Source organism: Oncorhynchus clarkii, chromosome 31 (assembly GCF_045791955.1).
Source record: "Oncorhynchus clarkii lewisi isolate Uvic-CL-2024 chromosome 31, UVic_Ocla_1.0, whole genome shotgun sequence".
Classification (NCBI taxonomy): Eukaryota; Metazoa; Chordata; class Actinopteri; order Salmoniformes; family Salmonidae; genus Oncorhynchus; species Oncorhynchus clarkii.
The window spans coordinates 4,386,437-4,409,549 of record NC_092177.1 but is presented as its reverse complement, the minus strand read 5'-3'; the positions used below and the strand labels follow the sequence as shown (position 1 = coordinate 4,409,549).

The following is a 23,113-nucleotide window of genomic DNA, read 5'->3' as shown; positions in this document are numbered from 1 at the left end:
GAAGAATTTCTAAAACAGATTTTTTCCAACATAACATAGGTACAGAAGATCCCCTTATTGTATGGGACACTTTTAAATGTGCCTTTAGAGGCCATGCAATTCAAACCTCATATTTAAAACAATGAATTTCAGTCAAAATAGTTCATATTAACAAAAGTAATAAGAGGGACTAACAGTACGGCAATACAAACTGTACCATAGAGGAAAATCAAAAATAAATGGAGGAACTTTTTCAAGAAAGATTAAGTATAATGTATTATAAAAAATTAAGTGAATTGAAATGTTGAAAAATATACCAAATAATTTGAATCTTCAACATAGAACTGCAATATATATATACTTATCTATGATTCACCAAATAAAACTGTCCTTAAGCATAAGTTCTCTTTAGAGTCTCCTCCATTTCCACAAACTTAACTGTAAGGAATCTTCCCCTAATAATAATAATAATAGTGTAAAATGAACAGCCGTACAGAAAAACTTGTGAGAGAAATTGCAGAGGAACTTCTTGATGCAATGAAAGCCTTTAGGCTAGGGAGAAAAACTACAGGGCTGGATGGTATATTCCAGTTGAGGTATGGGAGTTGGTGGAGTTGTCACATTTGAAGTTCACAAACACATAGAAATGTTTGCTCTATCTAAAATTACACCCAACTGACTGCAGCATTATCACACAAAAACAACAACAGAGGAGACAAGTAGAAATGGGGAGACGGTAGGTAACTTGTTTACCCTTTAAGATGGGCAAAAATAAATAGCCACAAATAGAATGTTACACGTGTGGCATTACAACCATCTCAGCTCTGCAGATTTTGCTACGAAGAGGATCACTTCATTTTGTATTGCCACCGTGTAGCTTGTTTCTGGTCACAGGTTCAGGAAAGGATCAAATAAGTCACATTTATCTAAAATTAGTCCTACAAAACAGCCCTGTTGGGAGATTTCGATAACTATAGTCAAACAACGAAATAATACTATTTACCATTAACTTACAATCTGTAGATACGATGTGATTAGACAGGTTCAGAATTTATGTGATACATAAAGGGCGGTTTACAGAGAGAGGTGGGACGGACAGAGTAGCTGAGGGGTGGGGTTTACAGAGAGAGGTGGGATGGACAGAGTAGCTGAGGGGTGGGGTTAACAGAGAGAGGTGGGATGGACAGAGTAGCTGAGGGGTGGGGTTTACAGAGAGAGGTGGGACGGACAGGGTAGCTGAGGGGTGGGGTTTACAGAGAGAGGTGGGACGGACAGAGTAGCTGAGGGGTGGGGTTTACAGAGAGAGGTGGGATGGACAGAGTAGCTGAGGGGTGGGGTTTACAGAGAGAGGTGGGATGGACAGAGTAGCTGAGGGGTGGGGTTTACAGAGAGAGGTGGGACGGACAGAGTAGCTGAGGGGTGGGGTTTACAGAGAGAGGTGGGATGGACAGAGTAGCTGAGGGGTGGGGTTTACAGAGAGAGGTGGGACGGACAGAGTAGCTGAGGGGTGGAGTTTACAGAGAGAGGTGGGATGGACAGAGTAGCTGAGGGGTGGGGTTTACAGAGAGGTGGGACGGACAGAGTAGCTGAGGGGTGGGGTTTACAGAGAGAGGTGGGATGGACAGAGTAGCTAAGGGGTGGGGTTTACAGAGAGAGGTGGGATGGACAGAGTAGCTGAGGGGTGGGGTTTACAGAGAGGTGGGACGGACAGAGTAGCTGAGGGGTGGGGTTTACAGAGAGAGGTGGGACGGACAGAGTAGCTGAGGGGTGGGGTTTACAGAGAGAGGTGGGACGGACAGAGTAGCTGAGGGGTGGGGTTTACAGAGAGAGGTGGGATGGACAGAGTAGCTGAGGGGTGGGGTTTACAGAGAGAGGTGGGATGGACAGAGTAGCTGAGGGGTGGGGTTTACAGAGAGAGGTGGGACGGACAGAGTAGCTGAGGGGTGGGGTTTACAGAGAGGTGGGACGGACAGAGTAGCTGAGGGGTGGGGTTTACAGAGAGAGGTGGGACGGACAGAGTAGCTGAGGGGTGGGGTTTACAGAGAGAGGTGGGACGGACAGAGTAGCTGAGGGGTGGGGTTTACAGAGAGAGGTGGGATGGACAGAGTAGCTGAGGGGTGGGGTTTACAGAGAGAGGTGGGATGGACAGAGTAGCTGAGGGGTGGGGTTTACAGAGAGAGGTGGGATGGACAGAGTAGCTGAGGGGTGGGGTTTACAGAGAGAGGTGGGACGGACAGAGTAGCTGAGGGGTGGGGTTTACAGAGAGAGGTGGGATGGACAGAGTAGCTGAGGGGTGGGGTTTACAGAGAGGTGGGACGGACAGAGTAGCTGAGGGGTGGGGTTTACAGAGAGAGGTGGGATGGACAGAGTAGCTGAGGAGTGGGGTTTACAGAGAGAGGTGGGACGGACAGAGTAGCTGAGGGGTGGGGTTTACAGAGAGGTGGGACGGACAGAGTAGCTGAGGGGTGGGGTTTACAGAGAGAGGTGGGATGGACAGAGTAGCTGAGGAGTGGGGTTTACAGAGAGAGGTGGGACGGACAGAGTAGCTGAGGGGTGGGGTTTACAGAGAGAGGTGGGACGGACAGAGTAGCTGAGGGGTGGGGTTTACAGAGAGAGGTGGGAAGGACAGAGTAGCTAAGGGGTGGGGTTTACAGAGAGAGGTGGGACGGACAGAGTAGCTGAGGGGTGGGGTTTACAGAGAGAGGTGGGATGGACAGAGTAGCTGAGGGGTGGGGTTTACAGAGAGAGGTGGGATGGACAGAGTAGCTGAGGGGTGGGGTTTACAGAGAGAGGTGGGACGGACAGAGTAGCTGAGGGGTGGGGTTTACAGAGAGGTGGGACGGACAGAGTAGCTGAGGGGTGGGGTTTACAGAGAGAGGTGGGACGGACAGAGTAGCTGAGGGGTGGGGTTTACAGAGAGAGGTGGGACGGACAGAGTAGCTGAGGGGTGGGGTTTACAGAGAGAGGTGGGATGGACAGAGTAGCTGAGGGGTGGGGTTTACAGAGAGAGGTGGGATGGACAGAGTAGCTGAGGGGTGGGGTTTACAGAGAGAGGTGGGATGGACAGAGTAGCTGAGGGGTGGGGTTTACAGAGAGAGGTGGGACGGACAGAGTAGCTGAGGGGTGGGGTTTACAGAGAGAGGTGGGATGGACAGAGTAGCTGAGGAGTGGGGTTTACAGAGAGAGGTGGGACGGACAGAGTAGCTGAGGGGTGGGGTTTACAGAGAGAGGTGGGACGGACAGAGTAGCTGAGGGGTGGGGTTTACAGAGAGAGGTGGGATGGACAGAGTAGCTGAGGGGTGGGGTTTACAGAGAGGTGGGACGGACAGAGTAGCTGAGGGGTGGGGTTTACAGAGAGAGGTGGGATGGACAGAGTAGCTGAGGAGTGGGGTTTACAGAGAGAGGTGGGACGGACAGAGTAGCTGAGGGGTGGGGTTTACAGAGAGAGGTGGGACGGACAGAGTAGCTGAGGGGTGGGGTTTACAGAGAGGTGGGATGGACAGAGTAGCTGAGGGGTGGGGTTTACAGAGAGAGGTGGGATGGACAGAGTAGCTGAGGGGTGGGGTTTACAGAGAGAGGTGGGACGGACAGAGTAGCTGAGGGGTGGGGTTTACAGAGAGAGGTGGGACGGACACAGTAGCTGAGGGGTGGGGTTTACAGAGAGAGGTGGGATGGACAGAGTAGCTGAGGGGTGGGGTTTACAGAGAGAGGTGGGATGGACAGAGTAGCTGAGGGGTGGGGTTTACAGAGAGAGGTGGGACGGACAGAGTAGCTGAGGGGTGGGGTTTACAGAGAGAGGTGGGATGGACAGAGTAGCTGAGGGGTGGGGTTTACAGAGAGAGGTGGGACGGACAGAGTAGCTGAGGGGTGGGGTTTACAGAGAGGTGGGACGGACAGAGTAGCTGAGGGGTGGGGTTTACAGAGAGAGGTGGGATGGACAGAGTAGCTGAGGGGTGGGGTTTACAGAGAGAGGTGGGATGGACAGAGTAGCTAAGGGGTGGGGTTTACAGAGAGGTGGGATGGACAGAGTAGCTGAGGGGTGGGGTTTACAGAGAGAGGTGGGATGGACAGAGTAGCTGAGGGGTGGGGTTTACAGAGAGAGGTGGGATGGACAGAGTAGCTAAGGGGTGGGGTTTACAGAGAGGTGGGATGGACAGAGTAGCTGAGGGGTGGGGTTTACAGAGAGAGGTGGGACGGACAGAGTAGCTGAGGGGTGGGGTTTACAGAGAGGTGGGACGGACAGAGTAGCTGAGGGGTGGGGTTTACAGAGAGAGGTGGGATGGACAGAGTAGCTGAGGGGTGGGGTTTACAGAGAGAGGTGGGATGGACAGAGTAGCTGAGGGGTGGGGTTTACAGAGAGGTGGGACGGACAGAGTAGCTGAGGGGTGGGGTTTACAGAGAGAGGTGGGATGGACAGAGTAGCTGAGGGGTGGGGTTTACAGAGAGAGGTGGGATGGACAGAGTAGCTGAGGGGTGGGGTTTACAGAGAGAGGTGGGACGGACAGAGTAGCTGAGGGGTGGGGTTTACAGAGAGAGGTGGGACGGACAGAGTAGCTGAGGGGTGGGGTTTACAGAGAGAGGTGGGATGGACAGAGTAGCTGAGGGGTGGGGTTTACAGAGAGAGGTGGGATGGACAGAGTAGCTGAGGGGTGGGGTTTACAGAGAGAGGTGGGATGGACAGAGTAGCTGAGGGGTGGGGTTTACAGAGAGGTGGGATGGACAGAGTAGCTGAGGGGTGGGGTTTACAGAGAGGTGGGATGGACAGAGTAGCTGAGGGGTGGGGTTTACAGAGAGGTGGGATGGACAGAGTAGCTGAGGGGTGGGGTTTACAGAGAGAGGTGGGATGGACAGAGTAGCTGAGGGGTGGGGTTTACAGAGAGAGGTGGGATGGACAGAGTAGCTGAGGGGTGGGGTTTACAGAGAGAGGTGGGATGGACAGAGTAGCTGAGGGGTGGGGTTTACAGAGAGGTGGGATGGACAGAGTAGCTGAGGGGTGGGGTTTACAGAGAGAGGTGGGACGGACAGAGTAGCTGAGGGGTGGGGTTTACAGAGAGAGGTGGGATGGACAGAGTAGCTGAGGGGTGGGGTTTACAGAGAGAGGTGGGATGGACAGAGTAGCTGAGGGGTGGGGTTTACAGAGAGAGGTGGGATGGACAGAGTAGCTGAGGGGTGGGGTTTACAGAGAGGTGGGATGGACAGAGTAGCTGAGGGGTGGGGTTTACAGAGAGAGGTGGGACGGACAGAGTAGCTGAGGGGTGGGGTTTACAGAGAGAGGTGGGATGGACAGAGTAGCTGAGGGGTGGGGTTTACAGAGAGAGGTGGGATGGACAGGGTAGCCGAGGGGTGGGGTTTACAGTCTTTTTTTTTACACTCTTCTGGGAAGGCTTTCCACTAGATGTTGGGACATTGCAGCTATAACAACCTCAACTCTTCTGGGAAGACTTTCCACTAGATGTAGGAACAGCTCTAGCAGGGAACAAATTTGATGAACTGACTTGTTGGAAAAGTGGCATCCTATGACGTTGCCACGTTGAAAGTTTCAAGTTCTTCAGTGAGGCCATTCTATTGTCAATGGTTTGTCTATGGAGATTGCATGGCTGTGTGCTCGATTTAATTAAACCTGTCAGCAACAGGTGAGGTTGAAATATCAGAATCCACTCGTTTTTGAAGAGGTGTCCACATACTTTTGTATTTATGAAAATATCAGAATTACTTTAATTTTTGCTATGTAACTACTGTATGCAGAATTTAACAAAAGAAAAAGCTGTAAAAATGGTTTATTTGTGTCATCCAGGTGGATGAGCCAATAGAAACTGTTCATCGCTGACAACATTGTGAACGTCTATACTTTTGAAACATTTGACTGCAATGTACATTTTGTTTGTTTACTTTATTTCAATGTATGTTTATCTTGCCAAAGCAAGTATGTTACCCATGCCAAAAAACACCCTTATAATTGAATTGAGAGAGAGCGAGCAAGCGGGCATGAGAGAGAGAGCTAATGAGTGAGCGTGAGAAAGAGGGATGGTGGGGGGGTGGGGCGTTCAAGAAAGAGGGATGGTGGGGGTGGGGTGGGGGGGGGGGGGGCGTTCAAGAAAGAAGGATGGTGGGGGGGTGTTCAAGAAAGAGGGATGGTGGGGGGGAGAGAGTGTTCAAGAAAGAGGGATGGTGGGGGTGGGGTGGGGGCGTTCAAGAAAGAGGGTCGGTGGGGGTGGGGGGGGCGTTCAAGAAAGAAGGATGGTGGGGGGGCGTTCAAGAAAGAGGGATGGTGGGGAGGGGGGGGGGGCGTTCAAGAAAGAGGGTGATGCAAAAAAGGCCCGCTTTAAAAATACATATATCTGTCTGAATATCACTGTGGCACTCAGAACACAACCAACCGGTTGGTGGACAGCGGGGGAAAGAGGTAATTTTGTTCCTGTGCCGGTCTCAGTCTGTCAATAAGTTGTAGGTAGATGGAGATCAAACTGTTGAGACAATGAATCCCCGTCCCCTGAGGCACCACTTAACCTTGTCAGGCAGGGGGAGGTTGGGGAAAGCAAAGGAGGCTTAAAGTGGGCTCCACAGCTGTGACCAGCCATACTGATAAGACAAAGTGTTTGTCTTTCTGTCGTCTGACGGCTCAATCCACAACGCCATGGCTGAGGCCCAAATGGCAACCTATTGCCAATACAGTGCACTAGTCCTTACGGGCCCTGGTCAAAAGTAGGGCACTAAATAGGGAATAGGGCACCAAATGGGACCACAACATCAGATTGATGCTGCAGCCACTTCCAGAAAGCTTAAGCCTGTTGACATAAAGGCCTTTGCAGACTGTATGATTTTAGCCGTCCTTATGCCAGGGTGTTACCGTCCCAGACAGCTCTTTCAGTGTGACAGGGTCTAGAGGTCTGCCGATGAAATACCTCTGCGTTTGGTTGTAGGCCCTGGCAAAGTTGAGCCGATCCCGGTGACTGACCAATAGGAACACGGACGGCACGGACGGCGCACGCAAACAATACGATGATTGTGAAGTCAGATTACTATAATAGTTTGATTTTAAAATGTTTACATGCTGTGCAAGAACAACAACTTCCCTAATGATCTTTTCATAGACACATCTGAAAATCAAAGCTACCTGAAAAATTGAGGAAAATCACAAAATTAAAATAAACTTTCTACCACAGCGACCATTTTATTTTGTTTGGGGGGGGGGGGGGGGCATTTGATTCCGAGTTCGGACAAAGTTTGTATGGGAAAACAATTTCTAAAATGCATACTTCCAGTTTTTTTTCCAGACCTCACTTTCAAATCACGCATGAGCACAGAGTGATGTATAAACTGTTGGTGCACATGCTCAGATTCACCGCTGCAGTAGACGTAGACAACAAGCGAGTCGCAGAATGTGACCCAACTGAAGCAAAAAAAAATAAATAAAAAATCGTACAATCAGGTTGATCAAGATTTCAATTGTTTAACATCACACAGTGTGACATGTAATAATCGTAAAAGACCGAATCAGACAAGCAGTCTGCAAAGGCGTGTGTGCGCGTGTGCGCGTGTGCGCGCGCGTGTGTGTGTGCGTATATATAGAGAGGCCTATGTTGGTGTATTGTCAGCTAGGCTATACCATGGCAAATACCTTTTTGAATGAATTACAACACACACACACACACACACACACACACACACACACACACACACACACACACACACACACACACACACACACACACACACACACACACAGCGCTGCAACCCAGCAGCACAACAGGGGATTTGTTTAGACTGGGTGCTACTGGCCTATCGTCTATTGTTCTGTTCCCAACATACACCGAGTATATCAAACATCAGGAACACCTTCCTAATATTGAATTGCACCCCCCTTTCACCTTCGGAACAGCCTCAAAGCCACAGGGACACCTTGCTAATATTGAGTTGTACCCCCCTTTCGCCCTCAAATCAGCTTAAATTCTTCGGGGCATCGACTCTACAATGTGTCAAAAGTGTTCCACAGGGATGCTGGCCCATGTTGACGCCAATGCTTCCCACAGTTGTGTGAAGTTGGCTGGATGTTCATTGGGTGTCGGACCATTCTTGACACACACGGGAAACTGTTGAGCGTGAAAAACCCAGCAGCGTTGCAGTTCTTGACACAAACCGGTGCGCCTGGCACCTTACTACCATACCCTGTTTAAAGGCTCTTTTGTCTCGTCCGTTCCCCCACCGAATGGCACGCATACACAATTCCATGTCTCAATTTTCTCCAGGCTTAAACATTATTCTTTAACCCGTCTCCTGATTTAAGTGGATTTAACAAGTAACATCAATAACGGTGACATAGCTTTCACCTGAATTAACCTGGTCAGTGTATGTCATGGAGAGACCAGAGGTTCTTAATGTTTTGTATAGTCAGTGTAAAAAAACAACAAGGGAGTTTAAAAAATAAAATGTTCCAAGATGAATCATGAAGCTAGAACATGAATTAAGATGTGATGTGTTTCTTTCCCAAAAAGGGTTAAGGTTGAGATTTGGAAGGCAAGCTGATCCTAGCTCCTTCTACCTTGGGCACAGCAGCCTAGAACACGGAGGAACCAGACAGGGGCCTAGAACACAGAGGAACCAGACAGGGGCCTAGAACACGGAGGAACCAGACAGGGGCCTAGAACACGGAGGAACCAGACAGGGGCCTAGAACACGGAGGAACCAGACAACCACATAGCCAAGCTCTAGGGTTTTCTATTCGGGGTTAGCTATATACTGAACAACAATAAAAACGCAACATGTAAAATGTTGGTCCCATGTTTCATGAGCTGAAATAAAATGAGACATTTTCCATATGCACATGCATTTCTCTCAAATTGTATTCACATATTTTTTTAGTGAACTTTTCTCCTTTGTCAAGATAATCCATCCACCTGACCAGGTGTGGCATATCAAGAAGCTGATTAAACCCTTGCTGTCCCCAGCCCACCTGGCCGTGCTGCTGCTCCAGTGTCAACTGTTCTGCCTTATTATTGGACCATGCTGGTCATTTATGAACATTTGAACATCTGTTCTGTTATAAGCTCCACCCGGCACAGCCAGAAGAGGACTGGCCACCCCACATAGCCTGGTTCCTCTCTAGGTTTCTTCCTAGGTTTTGGCCTTTCTAGGGAGTTTTTCCTAGCCACCGTGCTTCTACACCTGCATTGCTTGCTGTTTGGAGTTTTAGGCTGGGTTTCTGTACAGCACTTTGAGATATCAGCTGATGTACGAAGGGCTATATAAAATACATTTGATTTGATTGATTAAACAGCATGATCATTACACAGGTGCACCTTGTGCTGTGGACATAAGGACAATCTAGACCTCCCGAGTGCATCACTACAGACCCAGGGTCAATCCCGCTCTGTGTCACTGCCGGGCGCGACCTGGAGACCCATGAGGCCATAGGGTCTGGCCCAACGTCGTCCGGGTTAGGGAAGAATTTGGCCGGCCGAGATGTCCTTCTCCCATCGCACTCTAGAGACACCTTGTGGCGGGTCGGGCGCATGCACGCTGACATCAGTCGCCAGTTGTACGGTGTTTACTCGGACACATTGGTACGGCTGGCTTCTGGGTTTAGCGAGCAGTGTGTCAAGAAGCAGTGCAGCTTGGCGGGGTCGTGTTTCGGAGGGCGCATGGCTCTCGACCTTCGCCTCTCGCGAACGCACAGACATCCCGTAACGAGATGCTGAAGCTCATTGTCGTGCCATTCATCTGCCGTCACTCCTCATGTTTCAGCACGATAACCCTTGACCCCATGTCTCAAGGATCTGGACACAATTCCTGGAAGATGAAAATGCCCCAGTTCTTCCATTGGCCTTTATACTCAGACATGTTACACATTGAGCAGGTTTGGGATGCTCTGGATAGACGTGTACAACAGCATGCTCCAGTTCCCGCAAAACGTCCAGAAACTTCACAGCCACTGAAGAGTGGGACAACACTTCACAATCAACATCCCGATCAACTCTATGCGAAAGAGACGTGTCGCGCTGCATGAGGCAAATGGTGGTCACAGCAGATACTGACTGGTTTTCTGATCCACGCCCCTACCTTTAAGGTATCTGTGACCAACAGATGCATATCTGTATTCCCAATTGAACTTATTTCCTTATTTGAACTGTACCTCAGTAAAAATCTTTGAAGTTGTTGCATGTCGCATTTATATTTGAGATCAGTGTAGTAATGTCCCCATCCTTCAGTCCATCCCGAACTTCAACACATGATATTTTCTGAAGACACATCAACTCCGGTATTTGAATTAAACATCCAAGATGTTTGTGTAATTTTAGGTAACGTACCTCGATGAGCTTGTTGGCGTGCTCGCGGAACACTTGGGCGTATTCCTTCACCTCCTTCTCGTTCCCGTTCTTTGCTGCTTCGATCAAAACCAGCAGAGGAACGTTGGTCTCCAGGAACGAGTCAGAAACATGATCCATGACCGCCTTACGCAGCTACACAGGAGGAGAGAGTCAGAGCGAGAAAGAGGAGTCAGACAGCAGGACAGTTATATTAGGTGTACCTGAGAACAGAAAGCCTCTGGTAGAGAAACTAAATATTTTGTAAAACCAACCTGTCTCTGGAGGTCTCTGGAGAAGGACTGGGAGGACGGAGAGAGAACGAGAACAAGGGAAGGAAGGATGAAAGGGAGGAAAGGAAGAGAGGGGGAGTTGGACCAACCTGTCTGTGGAGGTCTCTGGAGAAGGACTGGGAGGATGGAGAGGGAGGGAGTTGGACCAACCTGTCTGTGGAGGTCTCTGGAGAATTCATGTGAGGATAAAGGGAACAAACAAGGAGGGAGGAGGAGGAAAACGGAAGAGAGGGGGAGGAAAATCAACCTATCAGCAGAGGTCTCTGGAGAAGAAAAGGAAGTTGTACCAACCTGTCTGCGAAGGTCCCTAGTCTTCTTGGTCATCCTGTCGATGGCAGTGTTCAGAGCATCACTCCTGTCCTTCTTGCCAGCCTGGAGAGAAAGAGAGAAGGTTAGAGAGGCCTACTGACTGGTAATGACTATTTACACAGAGAGAGAGAGAAAGGGAAAGAGGTGGCTGAAAGTCACTGAGGAATGAATCACAGGCCTGTACAAGACAGTGATATGAGATGGACCATAGATACAGATATAGTGTAAGATAGACAACAGTACAGATTTCTCCCCATCTCTCTCGTTCTCCCCATCTCCCTCGTTCTCCCCATCTCCCTCGTTCTCCCCATCTCCCTCGTTCTCCCGCTCATTGAGTTTCCCCTGAGGAGGGACTCCCTGAGGAAGGATATCAACTAAAAGGAAATAACGTGTCCTGTGTGGAGCCTAATGATCACGGCAGCTACTTCATATTGATTCCTGCGCCATGCCTAGATGTTCCGTAGGTTTTAATTGGCCGACCAATCACCTTGCGCGGGAACGCTCTAGTTATTTCCCTGTTCTGGTCCATCTAAGGGTGTTGAGAGGTTCAGATCAGGATGAGCGAACACGGCACCGGAGAAGCTCCTGGTAATAGCCGTCATTCCAACAGAGACTGAAGGAATCTCTCACTCGTTCCCACTTTCTCACACTGTGAATGAGTGTCAAAGGGAGAAATGGCACCCTATTCCCTTTTGAAGTGCACTACTTTTAACCAGACCCTATGGCCAATGGCACCTTGCTCTCTTTGAAGTGCACTTCTTTTGATCAAGGCCCATAGGGTAGTAGTGCAGTAAATAAGGGTTGCCATTTGGGATGCAGATAGAGTGTAACCTTGGTTAACAGATGACAATGAGAGCAGACCACCAAGCTAGGTGTCGTCACAAACCAGTCCTGCTCTACCACGGCGTGAGAAATTATATACCTCAACGTGTTGTGTGATTTGGAAAAACTAAATGCAGCCATGACTGCAGAGAGATGCCGCCCATAGGCCTCCGGTCAAAAGTAGTGCACTAGGTAGGGAATAGGGTGCCATTTGGGACTCATACAGGGGGGGATCAAGTCCTCATTAAAAGATAAGGTCGTAGTACTAGACAGTGACAGGCTACAGGAGAGGAGCAGGATTTTAATAGAACTCAATAAATACACTGAACTGATGTGCTTGTCATCAGCATACACTAACACTGCAGACGTTCACACGCTACGCTAACAATTAACAGGTTAGCAAACAGGCTACACAGCCAAATCAGATGCTAATATTAACGGGCTAGCTAAAACAATGCTAAGGTAACTTGGTAGGATAGATGGGGATGGGGAGGCTGGTGGGATAGATGGAGAGGCTGGTGGGATAGATGGAGAGGTTGGTGGGATAGATGGAGAGGCTGGTGGGATAGAGGGGGAGGCTGGTGGGATAGAGGGGGAGGCTGGTGGGATAGATGGAGAGGCTGGTGGGATAGATGGAGAGGCTGGTGGGATAGATGGAGAGGCTGGTGGGATAGAGGGGGAGGCTGGTGGGATAGATGGAGAGGCTGGTGGGATAGAGGGGGAGGCTGGTGGGATAGAGGGGGAGGCTGGTGGGATAGAGGGGGAGGCTGGTGGGATAGAGGGGGAGGCTGGTGGGATAGAGGGGGAGGCTGGTGGGATAGAGGGGGAGGCTGGTGGGATAGAGGGGGAGGCTGGTGGGATAGAGGGGGAGGCTGGTGGGATAGAGGGGGAGGCTGGTGGGATAGAGGGGGAGGCTGGTGGGATAGAGGGGGAGGCTGGTGGGATAGAGGGGGAGGCTGGTGGGATAGAGGGGGAGGCTGGTGGGATAGAGGGGGAGGCTGGTGGGATAGATGGAGAGGTTGGTGGGATAGAGGGGGAGGCTGGTGGGATAGATGGGGAGGCTGGTGGGATAGAGGGGGAGGCTGGTGGGATAGAGGGGGAGGCTGGTGGGATAGATGGAGAGGCTGGTGGGATAGATGGAGAGGCTGGTGGGATAGATGGAGAGGCTGGTGGGATAGAGGGGGAGGCTGGTGGGATAGAGGGGGAGGCTGGTGGGATAGAGGGGGAGGCTGGTGGGATAGAGGGGGAGGCTGGTGGGATAGAGGGGGAGGCTGGTGGGATAGAGGGGGAGGCTGGTGGGATAGAGGGGGAGGCTGGTGGGATAGAGGGGGAGGCTGGTGGGATAGAGGGGGAGGCTGGTGGGATAGAGGGGGAGGCTGGTGGGATAGAGGGGGAGGCTGGTGGGATAGAGGGGGAGGCTGGTGGGATAGAGGGGGAGGCTGGTGGGATAGAGGGGGAGGCTGGTGGGATAGAGGGGGAGGCTGGTGGGATAGATGGAGAGGCTGGTGGGATAGAGGGGGAGGCTGGTGGGATAGAGGGGGAGGCTGGTGGGATAGATGGAGAGAGGCTGGTGGGATAGAGGGAGAGGCTGGTGGGATAGAGGGGGATAGCTGGTGGGATAGAGGCTGGTGGAGGCTGGTGGGATAGAGGGGGAGGCTGGTGGGATAGATGGAGAGGCTGGTGGGATAGAGGGGGAGGCTGGTGGGATAGAGGGGGAGGCTGGTGGGATAGAGGGGGAGGCTGGTGGGATAGATGGAGAGGCTGGTGGGATAGAGGGGGAGGCTGGTGGGATAGAGGGGGAGGCTGGTGGGATAGAGGGGGAGGCTGGTGGGATAGGGGGGAGGCTGGTGGGATAGAGGGGGAGGCTGGTGGGATAGAGGGGGAGGCTGGTGGGATAGAGGGGGAGGCTGGTGGGATAGAGGGGGAGGCTGGTGGGATAGAGGGGGAGGCTGGTGGGATAGAGGGGGAGGCTGGTGGGATAGATGGAGAGGCTGGTGGGATAGAGGGGGAGGCTGGTGGGATAGATGGAGAGGCTGGTGGGATAGAGGGGGAGGCTGGTGGGATAGAGGGGGAGGCTGGTGGGATAGATGGAGAGGCGGTGGGATAGATGGAGAGGCTGGTGGGATAGATGGAGAGGCTGGTGGGATAGATGGAGAGGCTTGTGGGATAGAGGGGGAGGCTGGTGGGATAGAGGGGGAGGCTGGTGGGATAGAGGGGGAGGCTGGTGGGATAGATGGAGAGGCTGGTGGGATAGATGGAGAGGCTGGTGGGATAGATGGAGAGGCTGGTGGGATAGATGGAGAGGCTGGTGGGATAGATGGAGAGGTTGGTGGGATAGATGGGGAGGCTGGTGGGATAGAGGGGGAGGCTGGTGGGATAGAGGGGGAGGCTGGTGGGATAGAGGGGGAGGCTGGTGGGATAGATGGAGAGGCTGGTGGGATAGAGGGGGAGGCTGGTGGGATAGATGGAGAGGCTGGTGGGATAGAGGGGGAGGCTGGTGGGATAGAGGGGGAGGCTGGTGGGATAGATGGAGAGGCTGGTGGGATAGAGGGGGAGGCTGGTGGGATAGAGGGGGAGGCTGGTGGGATAGATGGAGAGGCGGTGGGATAGATGGAGAGGCTGGTGGGATAGATGGAGAGGCTGGTGGGATAGATGGAGAGGCTGGTGGGATAGAGGGGGAGGCTGGTGGGATAGATGGAGAGGCTGGTGGGATAGATGGAGAGGCTGGTGGGATAGATGGAGAGGCTGGTGGGATAGAGGGGGAGGCTGGTGGGATAGATGGGGAGGCTGGTGGGATAGAGGGGGATTGGGGTGTTCTGTCTCGGACCCACCTACTACTATCACAACAAATCGAGTTGATGTATCACACACACAGTCATCACCACTGAGCGAACAGGTTGGCATCTAGAACACAGGAGAGGAGACCTCACCACTGAGCTAACAGGTTGGCATCTAGAACACAGGAGAGGAGACCCTCCTCCACAGAGAGGAGGAGAGAGAGGAGAAGGGATGGGGAAGGAGGAGAAAGGGAACACCAGCTCAATCATATCTCCCCCAATAAGAGAAGACAGGAAAATATGGGGGAAGGAGGAGGGAAGCGACAGTTGGCTTATCTTTGGTCTGGAGCTGGTCCAGTCTGAACACACCATTACATCAAACATTATAGAGTCTGTCTGGAGCTGGTCCAGTCTGAACACACCATTACATCAAACATTATGGAGAGTCTGTCTGGAGCTGGTCCAGTCTGAACACAACATTACATCAAACATGATAGAGTCTGTCTGGAGCTGGTCCAGTCTGAACACACCATTACATCAAACATTATGGAGAGCAAGAGGAGTCTTTCTTACTGTTGCGATACAGAGGGAGGGAGAGAGCAAGAGATAGAGACAGAGTTACAGAGAGAGAGATACAGAGAGAGAGTGACAGAGGGAGAGAGAGAGAGAGACAGAGGGAGGACGAAGGTTCGGAAAGGAAGTGAGAAAGACGTACGTTGAAAGAGGGAGAAAGAAGAGACAACTCACGTCACTGGTGACGCGGCCGCCTCCTTCCAAGTTGCTGAACTGAGTCAAAACATGAATGGAGACAACTAGCCAGACCAGACCCCCCCCCCCGCAACCAAACCACTAATCAGAATCCACTTCTCAGCCGAACACCAAATACAACAGGTGGTTGGAATTCGCCCCTGCCCCCACTACACCGTTCCAAACCAATCTCATTGAAGTACAGAGCGGCTGCCCATACGTCAGCAAGCCCGATACTCTAAATGAAAGCAGTGCCCTGTGGATAGACGTGAATGATGTATCACACTCTTCCCTCCAATCAGACTACAGCATAGCCACCTCCTGCTCAGTTCAACCAAGGGGGCTTTGCAGCATATTTCAACTGCTCTGCCTCCCTCCCTCCCTCCCTCCTCTAGGAGTCCAGGGAATCATAAAAAGGCCCATTTGTTTAATAATTCTATTTAATTTGTGTCTAGCGTGCGCACATTTAAATATACACACACACACACACACACACACACACACACGGTCAGACAACAGGCAGGTTCAGATTTAGTCCTGGTTGGTTCCAACAGGAAGCTGCCGCAACACGTTGGCAATATCAATATTCTGATGGTGACGAGTCAGCGGAAACGAAGGAAGACAACAAAAACAAAAAGACATGGAGAGGGAGAGGAGGAATGAGGCTCGTGAGCACTGTGCGCAAGTGTGCAAGGCAGAAAGCAAACGAGTGAGCAAGAGACAGCAGTAGAGAAAACGAGAGAGAGAGAGAGAAGTAGAGAAAACGAGAAAGAGCGAGAGAGAGAGCGAGAGCGAGAGAGAGCGAGAGCGAGAAAGAGAGAGAGAGAAACAGCACTGATGTTCGACGCCAGGCTGCCACCACTCTGTAGTGGTGAGTGGCTGCAACAAAAGCTCAGAATAACATCCCTGGCTTTCCGCTCGTCTTTTCTCTCTGCGTCGTTAGCTGGCTGCTCGGGACGCCCAGAGCCCGTAGGAGGAGAGTTGCTCCCTCCAACATACTGATCGCTGCAGTAGGCTGTGCTGGTCACCACGGACCGACCAACCCAACGGCTCTCTGCCTGCCGGGTATCCCTGCCATCAACAAGTTAGGGGCAGGACGACTAGGGGATGGAGAGGACCCCCCCCCCACACCACCACCTCTCAGCCAAGAGGGGCACTATTTGATACTCAATTAACCAATTGAGCTGACATCATTGCAGTGTGGAAGGAGGAGGGAAGGAATACGAGGAAACAGTGTTTAGAGCCAGGGAGCTTTGGCAGCAAATCAACTAAAAACGAAGATACCAAAAAAAAAAAAAAAAAAAAAAACAGCCCTTTGGATAATGTGTGATTAAAAAACGCCAGAGGGGAAGATCACAACTAGGACCCGACAACATAATCAACCAGGGACATGGGATTTGTGATTTTGTTTCAATTGGGAGGGCTCAAGAGCAACGCCGCCACTTCATTACTTCAGCAAGAGAAGAGCCCGGTTCCTTTTGTGCCTCAAAAGGGCTTTTCTTTTCTCCCTTTGTGTTCCTTCTGGCTGCTTCGGGAGTCCGCTGTGGAAAAGGACAGTTGAATGCAGCCTCCGACGTGCACAAAAGAATGGGTAAGTTATTCACTTTTATCCAGAGAGTCTGGACATGAATAGGAAACAAGAGTGAAAAAGGCGGGACTAAGGGTTAATAGGGTTGTTCTATATACTTTCAATGTCATCCTCCTCTTCTTTGCCTTTTCATTTGGGGGGGAAGTCAAGTCTTGATTTGTTATAAAATTATACGACCAACTGACATGTTGTATAACAGTGCCGGGGGGCGGGGGGGGGAGAAAAATATTATCTCCATGCCAATTCTTAAAGAATGCTGAGCGTAAACTAAAATTATATATGAAAAGAAAAACGTAAAATATTAATTGAATCAAAAGGTATAATGATTCTAGAAGCAGAGAGATGGGGGAAAGAAATGATTAATTAACAACCTGCAGGTATTCTTCTGTCTGATCATAAACCGATGACCTGAATGGAGGGTGAGAAGACCTCTACATCACTGCTTCATGTATAAATACATGAACATGTAACAGAGACGAACTGTTGTGTGTTTCTGAGAGGATTGTTTCCTTAACCTCCCTCCCGTCCTTCCTTCCTCGCTCGTCATCCAAGTAAACTCAGAACGCTCATAGCAGTGATGATATGTGATCGATAATATGTGAAATTCTGGAATACTGAGGGGGTAGGGGAGGGGTCATGTAGGCAGAGCAAGAGGGAGAGGGGAGTATCATTTTTCTTTTTTTTTTTAAATTTACCACCACAGATTAGCAATAAGTGCTCTGCAGAGATCAGCATTTCCTCCCATTGGTTGATTTTCTTATCTTTAAACCCCCCAGGTTTCCATTCAAGGTGGCCATTGGTGGGACCTGCACCAACGGCATTGTGCCTGTGTGTGTTCAGCGTGCTGCTGTGCCTGCCGTCTCCTGCGTCATGCACAACCTGCCCCCAGAAATGCCGTTGTGAAGACCAGCAGTTCTACTGCGACACCCAAGGACTGGAGGCGCCCCCGGACGGCGTTGACAGGGGGGCCCTGGGGTTATCGCTCCGCCACAACAGCATCGCTGAACTGAGCCCGGACCAGTTCTATGGCTTCTCCCAGCTCACCTGGCTCCACCTGGACCACAACCAGATCACCACAGTGCAGGAGGACGCCTTCCAGGGGCTCTACAAACTCAAAGACCTCAACCTGAGCTCCAACCGGATCACAACGCTGCCAAACACAACCTTCATCCACCTCATCAACCTACAGATCTTAGATCTGTCCTTCAACCTGATGACTGCGCTGGAGCCTGAGCTGTTCCATGGCCTCCGCAAGCTGCAGATCCTCCACCTGCGCTCCAACTCGCTGCGCACCACCCCCGTCCGGGCCTTCTGGGACTGCCGCAGCCTTGAGTACCTGGGTCTGTCCAACAACCGGCTGCGAAGCCTGGCCCGGAACGGTTTCGCTGGCCTCATAAAGCTTAGAGAACTCCACTTGGAACACAACCAGCTGACTAAGATCAACCTGGCCCACTTCCCCCGCCTGGTGGCTCTGCAGTTCCTTTATCTGCAGTGGAACAAGATCTCCAACCTGACCTGCAACATGGAGTGGACCTGGAACACGCTGGAGAAGATGGACCTCACGGGGAACGAGATCCGGGTGCTGACCCCGGACGTGTTCGAGACGCTGCCCAACCTGAAGATCCTCCTATTGGATAACAACAAGCTAGGCAGCCTGGACCCTCTGGTCTTGGATATGTGGCGGTCTCTAGGTACCGTGGGGCTGTCCAGCAACCTTTGGGAATGTACCAAAGGGATCTGCTCGCTGGCCACTTGGCTTAGCACCTTCAAGGGGAGGTGGGAACACTCTATCCTGTGTCACACCCCCGAGTACGCCCAGGGCGAGGAGATACTGGATGCCGTTTATGGATTCCAACTTTGCCCAAATTTTACGGCGCCGCCACCGGTCGTCTTGACCACAAACACATTGTCGATGGCCACGGACACGTCGACAGGCACAACCGTGGAGGTCACCAGCTCGCTGTTTGGAATAATGCAGCAGGCACCAACGCAGGACTTCTATGTGGATTTTGGGCGCTTTACGACCATAATGACAACGACCACCACGCCGCGCACCGCCCTGGCAACCGCCTTGGCAACCTCCGCCACGACAGTGGAGGGCGGAGAGCTGGGAGTCACGGAGGACTTCTCGGAGACTGACAACACGGTCCTAACCCAGAGGGTGATCATTGGAACTATGGTCCTTCTGTTTACATTCTTCCTCATCATTTTCGTTGTGTTCATCTCGCGGAAGTGCTGCCCTCCTACCATGCGCAGGATACGCCAGTGCTCGGCCATGCAGAACCGCCGCCAGATGAGGACCCAGCAGCGGCAGCAAATGGCGGACCTGGCCACGCAGGTACCCTATAACGAGTACGAGCCCAGCCACGAGGAGGGAGCGCTGGTTATCATCAACGGCTACGGGCAGTGCAAGTGTCAACAGCTGCCTTACAAAGAGTGTGAAGTGTAAACTATGTATTCCTTCTGCAGCAGCATATGGGCTGTTTACCATTCTAAATACAGGGTTTTATTTTTTTGCCTCTTTCCCCCCCCCCCCCCCCCCCCAGTTTACAAAAAAAAAAAAAAAAAGCATAATTTCTACTCGCTAGCTTTGAGAAATCAATGAGATTAGTGTATTGAGTGCGAGAGTTGATGGCTGGTGGAAATGAACAGTGACGAGACTGATGAGGACGTAGTAGATATAGTCACCATTTATTTTTATATGAATGTTCATATCAAGCTGTGGGCAATCAGTCTTAAAAAAAAAGGGAAAACGGTAGTGATTTATCACCACATTGTTATTAGTCACTTTCCGCAGCACGGATCATTTTTTATTTTTTTGCCAAAACATCTGTAGACTGATCCTCTTACTAAGAGACGGCACAGATACAAATAGCCGGAGGTCTATATCATGATATCATTATCAAGACAGATACAAATAGATGGTCTATATCATGATATCATTATCAAGACACAGATACAAATAGATGGTCTATATCATGATATCATTATCAAGACACAGATACAAATAGATGGTCTATATCATGATATCATTATCAAGACACAGATACAAATAGACGGAGGTCTATATCATGATATCATTATCAAGACACAGATACAAATAGATGGTCTATATCATGATATCATTATCAAGACACAGATACAAATAGATGGTTGTCTATATCATGATATTATCAAGACACAGATACAAATAGATGGTTGTCTATATCATGATATTATCAAGACACAGATACAAATAGATGGTCTATATCATGATATCATTATCAAGACACAGATACAAATAGATGGTCTATATCATGATATCATTATCAAGACACAGATACAAATAGACGGAGGTCTATATCATGATATCATTATCAAGACACAGATACAAATAGATGGTCTATATCATGATATCATTATCAAGACACAGATACAAATAGATGGTGGTCTATATCATGATATCATTACCAAGAAACAGATACAAATAGGTGGTCTATATCATGATATCATTATCAAGACACAGATACAAATAGATGGTGGTCTATATCATGATATCATTATCAAGACACAGATACAAATAGATGGTCTATATCATGATATCATTATCAAGACACAGATACAAATAGATGGTCTATATCATGATATCATTATCAAGACACAGATACAAATAGGTGGTCTATATCATGATATCATTATCAAGACACAGATACAAATAGATGGTGGTCTATATCATGATATCATTATCAAGACACAGATACAAATAGGTGGTCTATATCATGATATCATTATCAAGACACAGATACAAATAGATGGTGGTCTATATGATATCATTATCAAGACACAGATACAAATAGATGGTCTATATCATGATATCATTATCAAGACACAGATACAAATAGATGGTCTATATCACGATATCATTATCAAGACACAGATACAAATAGATGGTTGTCTATATCATGATATTATCAAGACACAGATACAAATAGATGGTGGTATATATCATGATATCATTATCAAGACACAGATACAAATAGATGGTCTATATCATGATATCATTATCAAGGGGAATCCGTGGCGGAAAGGACCGTGGATTATAATGACAGGTTTTAAAGATGCACGGTAGCCACAGTATGTTACTATCACAATCACGTGTTGGTACAGAAGTGATTCAAACGGGGTTTTGGTTATTCAATTAAAAGCATTTTTTTTATTTTTTTTCACATTTGTTACGTTTTTTTTTTTTTTTTTGTAAATTACTATGAATATTGAATAAATGTTTTATTTATGTCACAATCTGAATTAAATCTCCAACAGAACATCTAATCTGATAAACATTACTTGGCTTATATTTATATTTCAAAAATGTGCATTTCCTCTCTCTGTCTCTCTCTGTGTCTCTCTCTCTGTGTCTCTCTCTCTGTGTCTCTCTCTCTGTGTCTCTCTCTCTGTGTCTCTCTCTCTGTGTCTCTCTCTCTGTGTCTCTCTCTCTGTGTCTCTCTCTCTGTGTCTCTCTCTCTGTGTCTCTCTCTCTGTGTCTCTCTCTCTGTCTCTCTCTCTGTCTCTCTCTCTGTCTCTCTCTCTGTCTCTCTCTCTGTCTCTCTCTCTGTCTCTCTCTCTGTCTCTCTCTCTGTCTCTCTCTCTGTCTCTCTCTCTGTCTCTCTCTCTGTCTCTCTCTGTCTCTCTCTCTCTGTCTCTCTCTCTGTCTCTCTGTCTCTCTCTCTCTCTGTCTCTCTTTCTGTCTCTGGATCCAAACAGGACCTTTCTATTCTGGTCAGTGAACACCCACGATAGCCTTCTTGTTTCAGGCTTTCATTTGATTCAATAAAAGGCCATTGCCTCCCATTAGAAGCTAAAAGCTTAGCACTGTCCGTGAAAAGGTTAATGTCCAATTTGCCTGCGGGTACCTGCTTAGCCAAACCGTCTGCAGCCCGAGATGGAACTTGTAGTGGAGATGTATCAGACAATTAACATGTAAAACATTCATCCTCAGCGGTCGGTATTAAAAAAGAGATCAGTATGACGGCCCGCAGACAGTATCGATAGCCGCAGCAGAACCTTCTGGTCTACTGCCGTTTTTACTGATGCAATATACACACCCCCACACACACACAGAATAAGTTTCTGGAGAGGTAGTAGGGGATATCTAGCTCGTACAGAGACCGTAATAGTGAACAATGGAAAAAAATATGTTCTGCTCTGCACAGTGTCTCTCATCCTGAAAAAAAAAAATACATTTGTCTCAGGGAGGAGACCCAGTGGCGTTAGAAGTCCCAGCTAGCCAGCCTTACGTCGCAGCTTCACAGACTCTAATCAGCTCGGACAGCGTCAACATTGAACCAATTAAGGAAAGGCAAAAAAAATAAAATTAATATTCTGTCGCCCACACCAGCGATCCAGCAGAAATTTTAGATGGTCACGGCTGCCAGTCAGACGGCCATTCAAACAGTTGGTAAGAACATCCTTCCCTCAACACAGCCAGCAAGGACATTTAACTCCATATCATTTAACTCCATATGCTCTTGTGAGAGATCGTCAAGCCAGGCTGACATTTCCCTTCTTTGGAAAGAAAGGATGAGAGAGAGGGAGGAAAAACAGGCAGAAAGAAGAGGAAGAAAAACAGGCAGAAAGAAGAGGGGGGGGGGGGGGGGGGGGGGGTTGACTAGATAATTACCCCGCACGGCTTTATGTTAAACTGTAAACTGTAGAAAATCTCCCATGAGAGAGAATGTAGCTCCTGTGATAAGCAAACAGAGGGGAGAGGAGCGCGGCTGAGGCTGGGGCTCAGGCAGGAGGCGGCTGAGAGGCAGGTTTAGGACACATTGGTATGCAGCACAGAGAGGATGTGCATTAGCATCAGACTAAAGCAGCCGCCACTGCAGCTCCTCTCCCTCCCCCATTCATCTGCAGGTCTTTTTGTGCTCCTTTTACAAGGTAGGGGGCAGGGAGAGAGAGGGCACAAGGAGGGAGAGAGAAGGAAGAGAGTTGAGGGGAGGAGGGATATTTGGGGGTTTATGCCTCGGCTTATCTAAGGGAATCCTTCTGAGCGGTTAATGTTATTCTATGGGGCTAAGATCCACAGGACAGGTCATGTTATTCTATGGGGTTAAGATCTACAGGTCATGATATTCTATGGGGTTAAGATCAACAGGACAGGTCATGTAATTCTATGGGGCTAAGATCCACAGGACAGGCCATGATATTCTATGGGGCTAAGATCCACAGGACAGGCCATGATATTCTATGGGGCTAAGACCAACAGGACAGGTCATGTTATTCTATGGGGTTATCCAGTACACGGTGCACCAGACCAGT

The 23,113-nt window shown here is 49.6% G+C and overlaps 2 protein-coding genes across 4 annotated transcripts in view; one reads left to right on the top strand and one right to left on the bottom strand.

The window, feature by feature from the left end:
• The window catches only part of LOC139390616 (catenin alpha-1), a 234,889-nt gene that overhangs the window by 106,355 nt on the left and 105,421 nt on the right, over window positions 1–23,113 (bottom strand). For all 3 annotated transcript variants that reach the window (XM_071137860.1, XM_071137862.1, XM_071137863.1), the window contains 2 exons: window positions 10,865–10,945; window positions 10,284–10,436 (listed from right to left, as the gene is read on the bottom strand). In XM_071137860.1, the coding sequence (XP_070993961.1) occupies window positions 10,284–10,436; window positions 10,865–10,945 (234 nt within the window). The remainder of the gene's footprint in view (window positions 1–10,283; window positions 10,437–10,864; window positions 10,946–23,113) is intronic.
• LOC139390949 (leucine-rich repeat transmembrane neuronal protein 2-like) lies at window positions 16,323–19,271 on the top strand. The gene is made up of 2 exons (XM_071138380.1): window positions 16,323–16,819; window positions 17,593–19,271. Exons 1-2 carry the CDS (start codon window positions 16,816–16,818, stop codon window positions 19,263–19,265), a joined length of 1,677 nt encoding a protein of 558 aa, XP_070994481.1. The 5' UTR covers window positions 16,323–16,815; the 3' UTR covers window positions 19,266–19,271.